At 40.2% G+C, this 13,717-nt stretch overlaps 1 protein-coding gene across 1 annotated transcript in view; it reads left to right on the forward strand.

Annotated features, from left to right (window-relative positions):
- LOC128301249 (diencephalon/mesencephalon homeobox protein 1-like) overlaps nt 1-13,717 on the forward strand; it is a 53,692-nt gene that overhangs the window by 15,906 nt on the left and 24,069 nt on the right. Inside the window, exons 3-4 of the mRNA XM_053037630.1 lie at nt 4,635-4,726; nt 4,808-4,909. Coding sequence (XP_052893590.1) covers nt 4,635-4,726; nt 4,808-4,909 — 194 coding nt within the window. The remainder of the gene's footprint in view (nt 1-4,634; nt 4,727-4,807; nt 4,910-13,717) is intronic.

The following is a 13,717-nucleotide window of genomic DNA, read 5'->3' on the forward strand; positions in this document are numbered from 1 at the left end:
GGTCGGTTTTTGTGTCGCGTCCCCGACTGGTTGGTTGGTGAAAAGAAAGCCATCGGAGAAGGTTTTCTGACGGGAAAACTCGTACAACCAGGAAAGGCATGAGATAACTGCCGCTGGATCGTCCGAAAAGTTTGTCTCTTTATGAATTTTTGAAAAGGTAAGTTGCTTTTTTATGACCTTCTACCCAACCGGAGTGTCAATGAGCGACCGGCCGAGGCAGCTGGGTAACGGTGATCGGCACCGGCGCTGGGATGGATTAATTTAAAATAACTAAAATTAATCAATTGATGAAGTAACATCAAACCAACCCCATATTGTAGGCGGTATTATGGAGAGTTGTGGAGTTGTTGTGCTGGGGAATTTATTTGTGGCTTGCGGATTATCGGTCAATTTCGATCAGTTGTGGATTGAGTGCGGATAAAAACTCGTTACATTTATTTTTGATTGCGCTATTTTGTTATAGAGTGGTTTTTGCACTTCCGTATCCATTCACCTGTCAGCGATCCGGAATCGATGTGCAATCAATTATCGTGGAACTTTTTTGTTGCAGCATTTTTTATTTTTTACCAGATTGGATTATCGGTTCACCAGGAGCACTGCTGACTTTTTTTTAGTCCCATTCGTTCATTGTTGGTAAAAATGGAAATTTATACATTTTAATGGTTTTTCATTTGCGGCCAACTGCCGGCCTAGACAAAAGGGCACCCGTTGTATTATTCATGAGCAAAAGTGCAATGGTTATCTGGAATGAAAAAAAACATCATGCAATAATTTGAGGCAAAAAAGATGAAAAAAGCCCTACGAAAGTGTAAAAATAAGCTGCAGCTCAAAACAACCCCGCTCATTTTGTGGAGAGGATTTGATCGGTTAGGAAATTAAAACTGAACCACAGCTGAGGCTAAATTACTGTTTTAAAATTATTTCCGGCCATCCAACCACGGAAATGAGCTTACCTGTGTGGTGTTGATTTCACCTGGCCTGCGGATAGCGTTTATCCTGATGGTATGTTTCAACTGGATTAAAAGTTTTGTTTTTGATTCGATCGGTTGCAAAAAAGTGTGCGAGCTACATTTATTTCAAGTGATAGTTACACTATCATAATGCGTTCTAATATAGCTTAGCACTGAGGTTGAGCATCTTTCTCTAAGAATTTTCTTGTTTTATTTCAAGTTTCGACCGTAGCCATAGGTCTTCAAACTGTAGAAATGATTGCCAATTCTGATGTTGGTGCTGAACACGTTAAGAAGTTACAAAAAATTTCAAATTGCAATTATTTATCAAGCCGTGGCTGGCTGTCATAGGATGATTATAACAATGGGGGTCGAAAAATACAACAAACTAATCTGACAAAAAACGTTTTGTACCGAGCGGATGTGTTTTATTCGCTACAGGTTTTTTGCGATTATTGCGTGAACAATGTTCTTACCTTCAGAAATGTTTCTTCGTTAATTGTTTATATCATCAGGCTTGAAACAACAAACGGTTACAGAGGGTGTTTTACCTTCAACGTGCACCGATCAACCGCACCAATTGTTCGCATTGAATAAGTCTTCTTACAAACACAAATCATTTGTGTTTATTTTCCACAAGATTAACAAACATCAACTGGAAACAAAACGCATTTGACACGGGTTATGTCGCACCAAAGGGCGTTGAAGCACGCTGCAATTGAAGCATCGTATTTTCTTCAGCACGTTTACCACCGTGTCGCGTTTTCTGAATGAGTTTGGTTGAGCACTTCTAAACTCTCGTTTAATCCGCAGCCTTGTCGCTGTGCTGTGCGGTAGTTTCTTTCACCCCACAGGACAATCTGTTCGCTTTTGGTTTGGACGAGGAGTTTGCTTTTTTCTACCTCTGATTTGACTGCAGGACGTGCGCCCTTCTACGGTTCCCCTTCAGTGTGCAACACATTCATAACGCAAAACCTTCCGTTTGGGGTGGAATACATGAGTGTCACTCTAATTGCCCTCGCGGTAGTTTGTTGATGATGATGTTAATGATGAAGAGACATCCAACGGCGAAGGGTGTGTAATGTTTGGTATTTCATTGTAATTGTGCATCCTTCGTTTGCTGGTTGGTAATTGTTGCAATCGATGGTCGTTGATTTAACCTTTTTTGGCACATAAGGTCAAAGAATTGTGATAGGAAAATAATACGATTTTAAGCAGGTTTTCTTTTCGGTATGTTGAAGGATTATTTATATCAATACAATCTTTCCCACAACCAGTTATTTAGTTTTTCTACTTATTTAGGTTATCGTATTACTCGCGAAAAATCTTAATAAAGCCCCAGGTATTCCATTTAAACATCAGCTTTTAATTTTTTCCTTAAAATCTCCATTTATTACGCTGCATAAATTGCATATAATCTTAGTGGAGCTAGATGAAGCTCATATAACAAAAAATATAATCCACCACACAGCATCATCACACATTCCAACGCAAATGATACGATCGATGTGCAATTACCGATCAAATCATAAGCCATCGGTACGCGACTCGAATGCATAAATCGTTATGCTTCCTTCGGCACGCGAACGCGATGAAATGCCTTGCGAAAGAAAGTAAATCGTTTTCATCGAACTCGTAAAATCATCGGTTTGGTTTCTTTAGCACGTACGTGAATTTTCATCCCGCTCGTCGCTGGAAACCCCTCCGTGAAATGCTGGCATCGAAGCGAATTTTGTGGTTCGATAGATTGTTAGTGTAATTCAATTGTTTCGAACCTTTGTGCGCCACAAGTTCGCACCTATATGCCGCACTTTGTCAGATGGTCTCGGATGGTTCGACTGCCGGGAGCCGGTGTGGGTCTGGTATTTGTTTTAACGCAAAAAGAAACAGAAACTACACTCCCTGTTTTTTCCGTTCGGGTGGATTTTACTGTACCGTAGTCAGAATGTCTGCACACTTCTTTGTCGCTATGTTTGTGACGATTGATGGCGATTGGGCCAATCGGATGGTAAAAATGCAATTATTAACTATCCACAGTGCGCTTGTTTCATCAAACAGCGGTAATCATCGTCAAAAACCATCATCAGCCCCGTAATCATTATGCATCAATGCGTTGCGTCTGTACATGGCGATCTCTTCACCGTGCTTGGGGTTGGATTTCACAAAACAACTGTGCATTGTTTTGATTTCTGTGAAATCAATTTAACCACAGCAATATTGGGGCGCCAACGACACCATCAATCGCAATTTAAAGAGGAATTTTTGGTATGTTTACCATGTGCGGTATGTCAAACAATGTCGTACCGAGTTTCAATCCATTTTCCACAAGTTACATTAAATGAGAGAAGGTAAAATAAATAAAAGAATAGATAAAGGAAATTATAACAACGGATTTTTTAAGGTTCATGGTACGTAATATGGTACAAAATCCTGCAAGATCAATAACAAATATTGACATGGCATGATTTGATATCCTTAACGTCATTTTCATACATCAAACAGCGAGTATGTTCAGTGGAGTATGTTACTCCCATCCATCAAACCCTTCCGTAGATGTTAATCCAACCGAATGTTTTAATTGCATCAGTCCATCTTATTAACGACAAAAATTCAATTTCTCCATTTGCCATCGATTTCGAGTCCCAAATTGGGTGCGAATGGTTCTGGAAATAAATTGTGCACGCTTCATCGCTGATGACTGTTAATTTCGGCCACGCGCCCCCGAACCAACTAGTCGAATTATCTTGTTCGTGTTGGTGATGAGTATTTTTTGTCGTTATTTTCCTTTCCGTTGAACCATTCCTATCGCTTCAAGTACGGTAACGGACGGTGCAGTGGAAATTGACTTCCATTTCTGTCCCTTACTGACCGAGGTTCTCTTAATCGGAAAATACAGATCTGGATCACCATGAACGGCCGGGTGTACCTGATTTAAACGATCCACAAGGGAAACAGCCTGCTGGCGGAACGATTTCAGTAATTTGATGTTAATTTTTCATCACGGGAAAAATCGTCATTAATGCGCGCAGGATGTTCCAACAGTACCGCGGTCAGCGGGATCAATCTTTTCCGACAATACAACAGCAAAAAAGAACTAGCACACAAACTCGTTCATTCTACCCGTTTGCTTCCAAAAAGAATGGAAAAGAGCAAACACCAACCGGACGCACAATCTCTGCTCACGGATTCGCGTCCGGTCCGGGACGATTTAACGCGAAACTGGTACTGAAAGGGTTGCACAAAAAATCGCAGAGCCGCTAGCGAAACTTCCGATGTTCGAATGAGGCACGGGGTTTGCGGTTTCGGGTGCTTCATGAAACGGTAACAAACGCGTGAGCGGCCGCGAATTTCGGCTTCCACCTCCGAGATGGAACATCGTAATGGAAAGATAAAAAATGTGAAAAATTAATTTCCTATTTGCATGAATAAATAATGAAATTAATTATAATTCATATAACTTGCTTTACGTTGATGCTTTTGCGGGATTAAAATCCGATCCAATCGGAATCGAGATAATGCTGGGCGAATACAGAAAAATCTAAATGGCTATCGTGCTCAGAAAATTTGATCCAGCATTAGACAGTTAGTTGTACTAACCGTTACCAGAAATCAAAAAGTTCTCCAAAAGGCTTTCGTTTAATAGTGGCTAATATAATGTTATTTGGAATCATGTTTCTTCCACAGATACCAGCTATTCATACCATCCTGCCATCCATGATGAAAGTTTCGTACGGCGCAAGCAAAGACGCAATCGGACCACATTCACACTTCAGCAGGTATGTGCTACAAAAAGAACGATTACTGTTTACACAGGAAATACAAACATTCTAAAGCAATCTTTTTTGTACATTTAATAGCTAGAAGAACTGGAAACGGCTTTTGCTCAAACCCACTATCCTGATGTGTTCACGAGAGAGGATCTTGCAATGAAGATCAATCTTACCGAAGCAAGGGTACAGGTAAGCTAATGAGTTCTTCCTTAACTTTCTTCGCCTAATCGTACATTTATTAAACGCTTTAGGGTTAATGTTACAGTATTGCTTGGATTGCTTTGTTGGACGATTTTTCATCCAATTACTGTGAAATGTTATTGTACCGGAGGTTCTACTTCCTTTAACCATTTTCAACGCCGTGTTATAATCGTTCAAGGCGATTTCCATACCGCAACACCCAAATTTGGGTGAACATGTTACGGATATCATTCAAATTATTCATTCCTATACTATACTCTTGTCAGTTGACAATTTGCAAATCAAAACATACGGTTTTACAACCATCAGTCATACGTAAATTCATCATAAGTCATAACGCTTTATGGCACAAAAAGTCGTTTGAATTTCATGTCATCAGGTCCAAATAGAATATATGAATTGCTGTGTTCAAGTTTAAAAGCTAATTAAAGTAAAAGCCTACTCCAGGTCTCTGATACGTGGTTGCTAGTTTTTTTGCTACTAAGACGCAAAGACCCATGTTTCTGCGTCGTCATATATACACGCGCCCGAAAACGAAACACACTCCTCACATCCTGTTTAGTTTCACAAAGGTTTCTTTATATATTCTCCCTCGTGAGATTTATTGCGATAACACAAAAAACACACCAAAGGAATGAAATTACCTCAAATTTGTGGCAGCTTGTTTGGTTAAGTAGAGCTTGTCTCAGCATTTCCCTCACAAAAACTATCATCATTCGCTTTTCCACCTTCCCGATGCTCGGGTCGCGACCAAATCCTGGTGAAGCTGACGAGGCACGAACGAATGTTGTGCAATGCGGGCAGTGTTGCATACGTTAGCACCATTCGCACTAGCAAACCGGAACGGAGATCTTCGTCTCGGTAATTCACTTTGTGTGTCTCACCGTCATGTTCATAGCCGTTGACAGGTTGTTCGGAAGGAATGCGTCCCCGGAGCAGAAGGAGACAAGAACCATAAACGTATGGTACCATCGGATGTTGGGGGTTTGCAACAGTATTTCCGGTAGCAAGTAGTCGACATTCATCCCACCTTGCATGGGATAGCCATGTAACAGTCGAGAGGTAAAAGATCTTCGCAGTCCAACAGCTGGTTAGTGAGATGGGAAAACATACGTTAAACCCGAAAGAGGTCTCGCCACTGTCGGTATGGTTATGAAAATTGCATACGTCCACGGGAAAAGCATAGATCTGCGAATGTGTGAATATGCTTCCAGTACTCCAGCAGGGAGTATTTTTTGTGTGTTTCACCTTTTTTTCCTTCTCGTGCGGATTTTGATGACAGGTCCGTACTTGACTCTTTTGGGACGGGAAGCTCGTTGAAATTTACAAGCAGAATGGAGAGCTATAGCCTCTGTGTGGGATTTACCGGTAGCACTAGAAACAATCTGTAGCTGCGAGCTGTAGCATACGGATGGCACGAGCTGGCGAGCACTGACAGGTGGCCTCCTCGTAGGGATGTTGGGCCCTGGACTATTCTGGTAAAATTTAATATTGCCTCGTAAATCCTTTAATCCGATAATGTGATGTCGATGCTGCAAAGGTTAGGTTAGTTTGGTTCACGGTGGTCGTTCTGTTGGTCCAACTTCTCTACGGAAGCTGCGGTTCTTCTCCATTTTGTACTTACGCCACATCGACCCAAACGAACAACACTGGGCAGGGTTGCGGTACTACTTTCATCCCAACACGGTACGGTTCCATGCGAAACCTAAACCAAATTAGGTTCCCGCTGGAATGGTTGGATCTGTTTTCTTTTTACTCTATCCTCCCGATCTATCTCTCTCTTTTCTTTCGCTCTTGTTTTTCCACCCATGTCGGTTGTCCGTGTGGTGAGATTAAAGTTTAGCTTCTCGCACATATGTGATGAGGTCAACACGATTATGGCGCTCTCCAGGATTGTGGAACCGGATTGTGGTCAGTGTTGTAGCTAGACTCCACTTTTACCGCATTAACGAATTGCAAACAGGACCAGGGGGTACAAGAATGGGCCATTTGCTGTATGTTGTCGCGAGTAGTATTGTATGAAGTATAAAGTGTGTGAGTTAAATATAAAAATTTTAAATTCAAGTATATGAAGACAAGTAACACTCAAATTGCTTTGCCGTTCATAATATATAATAATACAATTAAAGTTGATTTAAAACTAATTCCATACAAGTAGTACATTTTCCTCTTCAGTGGTTACCAATTATTAATCATGTCATAAAATCCAGTCATAAAACTCAAACAGTACCTAAAAGTACCTTTTTTCTACCACTCAATGGGCTATGAAGATTAAAACACTGGGCTTTACTAAAAATTTTAAATATACGATTTTTTTTAAGTTCCTGATAATAGCATGGAGTTATCAGACGGGTTTTTAGTTTTTCATTGATCATTGTTAAATTTTGCTCACTGAATGTTTAATACATTCTCACAAATGCCATCTTAAATATAAAACATGCAAATTTCCCTTCTTGTCTCATACATACATAATACACAAATTTATGCAACCCCTTCACTACTCAATCAAGGTATTCATGCGAGTGCTGGACTGAACGCAGCAAGGTTTTTCAATTTTTAATCATTCCAAAGGGTCAAACGAAGTGAGCGAGTCCTTTTTTTACTTCGGTGCGCCTCCTTACATCTGATAGGCCACACAAAACTTAACACCTTTGTCGCTGTTGAAGGACGAGAAAAATACATGGAAATCCTTTGCTTCTTGCACGGAATCGTGCAGCCGTCCACTTCAGGCACCGTTTCCTTTACGGGCGAGAGCATTTTCATTTACAATTCATTTACGCTGCCATGAGTGAGTTTTCCCTTTTGCTGTTTATTTAATTTTCTTCCAAACGTCGCACAGTTATCCATGTTTTTTCTTTACTTCTTGGGCGCATTTGGACATTTTTCCCTTTGTTCCTAGTGGATGGAAAATCCTTGTGTGTTTATTTTTCCGTTGATTCCGTTTGTCCCTTTCTTGTCTTTTGATATCCTTCCAGTGATATCCTTCTCGTGGAACAAGTAAAAAAGGCTTCATCTTGGTTCCGGGCTATTCTCTAGCACAAAGCACTTAAAATATCACTCCTCACAAGGACCAGTACTCAAATGAAAGCTTCCACACCGATCCACCCCAAACGCTGCAGGGATTGTTTTATACCTACCAGTGTGCGTCGGAAAGTTCACTTCATTTTCTGATTTGCGACAGTGCCTCTGACGAGTAGTCGAGGCGATGCTTCCAGTGCCATAGGCGGCCTCTGATGAGAAGTAAACTTTGTGCAAATATAATTAAGCAACAATTGAAGAAACAATGATGGCGGCAGCATAGAATCAGACGCTGAAGCTTCCTAATAGACCTCCAAGGCTTAGAGCACCGTCGTGACAGTGTGCGAACGCGCGTGCACAAAAGCGTTGAAGTAATTAAAGCTTAAGGTAAACATCAATCAGAGTTTCCGTTGTTTCTGGGCCAACCCCCCGGAATGTGCCGGTAAGGTGGCAGGGCATCCTGGGACAAGGGACAACCTTCGAGACGTGTGTATGTGACTGTGTGTACGGTGTTATTCGGTTACTAATCTTAAATTAATCAGCTATGTAGCGCCAGCGCTGAAGGAGTACCACTTTCACGGTTCAACAACTTTGCAGAATGTTGCTAATGATGGAAATAATTGATGAAACCAGTTGAATGAGGGATGGAATGAATGGTTTCAGTGAGTTTATTTAGAAAAGGCTTGAGATTTTCATGTTCGAGCACATGTACGCGTTTGTCATACGATTAATATCAAAAATTTGTTTGTTACATTTGATTAAATTTAGGTTTAAATTTACATTTGTATCACATGTTATACAATAATTTCTATACTCTGAAAAGCTGGTGGTTTCCATGAAAAATATAAAAATTTAGTATAAAAATTGCTCCTACAACATAAAAACACCCTTTTCATCCCTTGCTTAAAACGAACAACAGACGAATGCTTCCGGAACTCCCAATGGATTTCCACTTACATCGGTGTCAAGTTACAAATTGTACACCAGAAATTAGTTTCGAAACACGGGAGCATAACAAAAAAAACTGGGACAATCTTTGGCAATAGCTTTACTACCAGCTTCACCTCGTATACGGGTATATATAGTCGACACGTGTCCAAGTATTGTCGCAATCCCAATTCTATTACGTTTTGAAACGATTGTAAAGGTGGTTGGCAATAAAAATGGAGGCTAAACACACGCACACACGAACTCCTCTTGATGTGAAAATGGTTACGCAATTTATGACGGGTTATCATGAGTATCAGTGTCACCCAAGGATGGATCCAATTTCAAGAACCATACCAGGTCGCTTGTTGCGAAAAAGAACCCGTGTGAAGTGAATTTCGTATTGACTTTCTTAAAAAAACCATCGAAAGAAAAATGTTCATCAATTTGACATAAATGACATTTTGTGCCGGGAATTGGAGAAAAGGAAGGGCAATGAAGTTTTTATTTGACAGCTACATGTTTTATTGAATAATGCGGCTTATACGAAGATAAGTACTATGGAAACTGACAGCACTTCTATCTTCAAGACAATTATACTCATTGTATTCAAACCTTTTCTTTATTTTGTTAAAATATACTAGCATTCTTAAACTTTCTATATTAAAACTAATGCTTAGCAGGACATCATGCCATACCTCCAAACTCAACTCGAGTACCCAAATTATGATCTCGTTAGCATCAAACTGTGACAAACATTGGCAAATTGTGCTTCCTTTACGAAGTTCCCCATACCAAAATCAACTCATCCGGAACAATTGAATTATCATCTGCAACATCTTACGCTGTGCTACAAATATAAGTTGCTTTTCTATCTCTTATTCCGAAACACTCTCGAAGAATAGAGTCCACACAGTGCGAGATGCTATAGCCTCAGCTTAACAGATAATTATTGTGTATTACTCGATTATTATTTTCATTAGCCTTCTTGGTGTGGGATTCATCTGTTCATCTGTTAGGGGACAAACGAGCGCGCAACGACTGGTATGGGATGTTTGATGGTGGGCATCGAAGAACACCGGTTCTTGATTGCTGATTGTAAGTAATAATAGTTATTATTTTCGATTAAGCCCGGTAATGCCCGAAACTGTCGACACCATCGACAAATTGGCTCGAAGTACTTCAAATCTGCCACGGTAGGGTGGTTGCGAACATTCGCTTACAAAACCCCGGTACGAGCGGTGTAGAGTGCAAACACAATACTTCGAGTGTGCGTAACACCATCCTTGCAGCCCATACAATAGGATTATCGTTTTGATGATTCTGGACGACGACATTCGAGGGGTTACCATTACCGGATCTCATTCGAAGGGTGCATATTTCGGTGTGAGGATATTCGCGGTCACTGTGTAGATCGCCGACGGGTAGTAGACACACGCACAGAGAAAAAAAGGGTTTGCAACGGGAAAAGTGCACATGTGTGATGTCATGATCTTGCATCCCTCGGGTTTGCCTTGAGCATTGATGGGTTTCGATGTCGAAGCTGCTATTGTTCGTGGTTAACTGATGAACTGAACAGGTTGAGAATATTACTACTAGGAGGGATTTTGGGTGGGTCACGCCATCGGTCGCTACTTTTCTAAAAAGGGGTTGAAAATCCACATAATCTGTTTATACACCTATTGGAGCTTGGTGTTTCCGTAAGCCCACTTTTCGAAAGACACAAGCGGAACCCTTTCGTTATGATGTTAGGCTACCGCGAGGAGTCACAGTTTTTTTCATGTGCTCTAATATTTAACAAGTACTTTGTACGTTAAAAAAAGTCTCCCCTCGTTTTACTGGTGTTTTCAACATTATGGGTTTTGGATGTTTATGTTCTGCTAGTCAACCGTATCGATTTGCATTGATGGACTTTTGGGTTGGTGCTGTTGTTTCGGGCAAAAAATATGTTTCCATAAGCGGACGATTTCACTGAGAATAAATATCTTTCTGCTCTGTTTGATGAACACAAAAACTGTTTTAAATATTACATACAATGAATAAACAAATATGATAAGTTATGTAAAGGAAATTTCCGATAGCAAGTTATAAAATTATACCATTTAAATAAAATGCAACAGTCAAATTATATTTTATTTTAAACAATATCAAAAATCTCTTTCGTCATTTCACCTTTTTTATATAAAACACGATTGTTTCAAAGTCTAGGGAATTGGGGGATTGAAAATTTTCTTCGATTTTATGATAACAGTTGTATTCTGTTGCAGTTACAATGGTACTGATTATTTCAAAACTAAATTTATGCTGTAGCATTACAGGATCAACTCAACACAAAAACATAGGAACACCAACCACAGCCATACAGAAAAGGATGGGACGATAGGACGAAAGGAAACGGTCCGAAACGGCGTAAGGATAGGGTGAACTCAGCGCACCAAAATGTGCAATCCTGCCTGAAGAATTAGTTGGATCAAGTGCATTATTGCGGTCTTTGATCCTTTGTTCGGTGGTTTCTCTTTTTAGTTGCAGATTTTTCCTTCTATTCTTTTCCATTTGATATCCCTTCTAACCGGCATGGAAACTACCCGTTTCGCATCGCTCCGGATTACCGGCTCGTTAAGGGACTCGTTGATGGGTGATTGAATTAGACACTATTTATTATCGTTTGTCGATGGGATTGCTTTTTGGGTTCTCATCCCATCGATGTGAGATGAAAATCCAAAAATCCACTTCAACCAAATTCCAGCAATGGAAATAGATGGAGATACTGGGAAAAGAAAAACTAGGAAAAACCCCTAAAAACAAAATACTTCCCATTCAGAATACCTCTGAAAGCAAGAAAAAAGAAACGGCAAAATCCACTTGCAAATTGTTATTGATGATTCGTGCCAAAGGCTAAACGAATCCGCACACCCGAAAATCCCTTGTTTGATTATTGAGTGGCGATATCCCGACCGAACATTTGCCTCGGGATCCTCGTGAGTCGTCCCTACGACCATCAGGCTAATCCCCGGATGAGGAAGATTCATTTTTCATGAACGAAAATAATGCGAAATTAAGTTGAAAGAAATGTAATATCTTGCTGGAGCCCGGTACTATGGTTGATCGAATTTTTCGTTATGCAAATCCATATCGCCCCAACCCCGTGAAAGCTCCTTTCGTGCCTTGCCGTCCCTTTACCGTAGATGGAAATTGAAATTTCCACCCTGAGAAATGCCCCGGAAACGTTACTACAATTAATGTTGCAACACAATTAACAGGCGTGGCGGAACAAGGCATCGAGAAATTGAATTCTTAATTATAATTTCGCCAAAATTGCGCAAACAGATTGAGTCGATCTGGCGGACGGCACTCGAAGAATGGTACAGAGAATGGAAGAACCGTACCGTGGGTTTCGTAATGAAATCGTTCACGTTCCTGGGGAATAATAATCTTCTTCGCAAACGAAATGGAAGCTACACGTTTCGTGGGTGTTTGAGTGTGTGTGCTTGAATGTGGTGAAATTTGGCCCACTTGGCTTTTCTACTGAACCGTATAGCGAGGCGTATAGCTGAACCGTAAGTCTAGGACGATGATGATGGTGTGGTGTTGGTTGGATGATAAGTTTTGCGCAGGAAACCGACCCAACCCGGCGGTCTGTTGTCTAATAAAAGGCACGGTATAAGCGAAAATTCATAACTAAATTAATCCTATCCCTTTTTGAAAAGGAATGAGAAATTATTATGATTGTACAAATTAGGACCTCAAGGGGATTTGCGGCAATGTGATTCATTTGAATCATTTCATTCCAAATTGTACACCGTATCGTAGAGTGTTTGAATATTTGAAGGATTTTTGTTGAGGAGTTTGTTATAATTTTCTTAACTACTTGATAGGACAATTTAGTACAATCGGTAAAATGATACAATGGTTGCAGAATGTGAAAATCATGTATAATGAACATTTTGTTGTAGTGTCGTTACGATTTAATTTTAGTTAGTTATATCTCTCTTTGATTTACAAATGATTAACTAAAACATGGAAACGGAAATTCTTAATCAGCGTAATGTTACAAATTACTTTATTCGGTGATATCAATTGCATCATAAACTTAAAGTATATAACCTAATGATACAAATAATTTTACAACAATACCAACACTTGGTAATACTGGAGGTTAAGCTTAAATTTGTAATGCAAAGGGTTTTTTATTCGAAAATTCACCCAACTCTACTTGATAAATGGCATACAAAGTGGATCTTGACACACACGATAAAGAACCATGATGTGCGCGCCATCATGGTTCTCGGAAAAAGGAAAATTTCATTTTATTGCTCTCCATTATCTTGGCTCGGTAGAAAGAAACAACCGATTGTACCATCGGCGCAAGATGAATGTGATTGCATCGAGCCAACGAAAGAAACTAACTTCACGAAATGTGCATCGGTGGAAGCAGCGTATAAAATAGAAAATGTATCCCCACCATAAGGAAAAGTTTTGGCAGTTTCTTTTGCTGCGGTTCGAAACCTCAAACACATAAAAGAAGGAGAAAAATACACGCTCACAAGCACCACCATTCCTAAGAAAAACGCCTTAAGGCGCATGTGCGAAGAAACAAAATGGAGAAGCAGCACACCAACATGAACAGCAAGCGATGAGGGGATGGATTTTTAAGGAATTCTCCCGAGAAGGGAATACTGCTGCAGCTCAACAGAAAAAGGACTTCTTTCTTTTGCTAAGGATTCCGGAAAAATCCTCTAGAAGCAAAACGTAATTTGGCTACCTTACTTCCCAAGCTTGGAACGTTCCCCAATAAGGGAGCAGCCGACGAGCAACGGCCATTGAATGTGTGTATAACATTTCGAATTCAAT

The sequence above is a fragment of the Anopheles moucheti genome, chromosome 3, assembly GCF_943734755.1.
Source record: "Anopheles moucheti chromosome 3, idAnoMoucSN_F20_07, whole genome shotgun sequence".
Taxonomy (NCBI): Eukaryota; Metazoa; Arthropoda; class Insecta; order Diptera; family Culicidae; genus Anopheles; species Anopheles moucheti.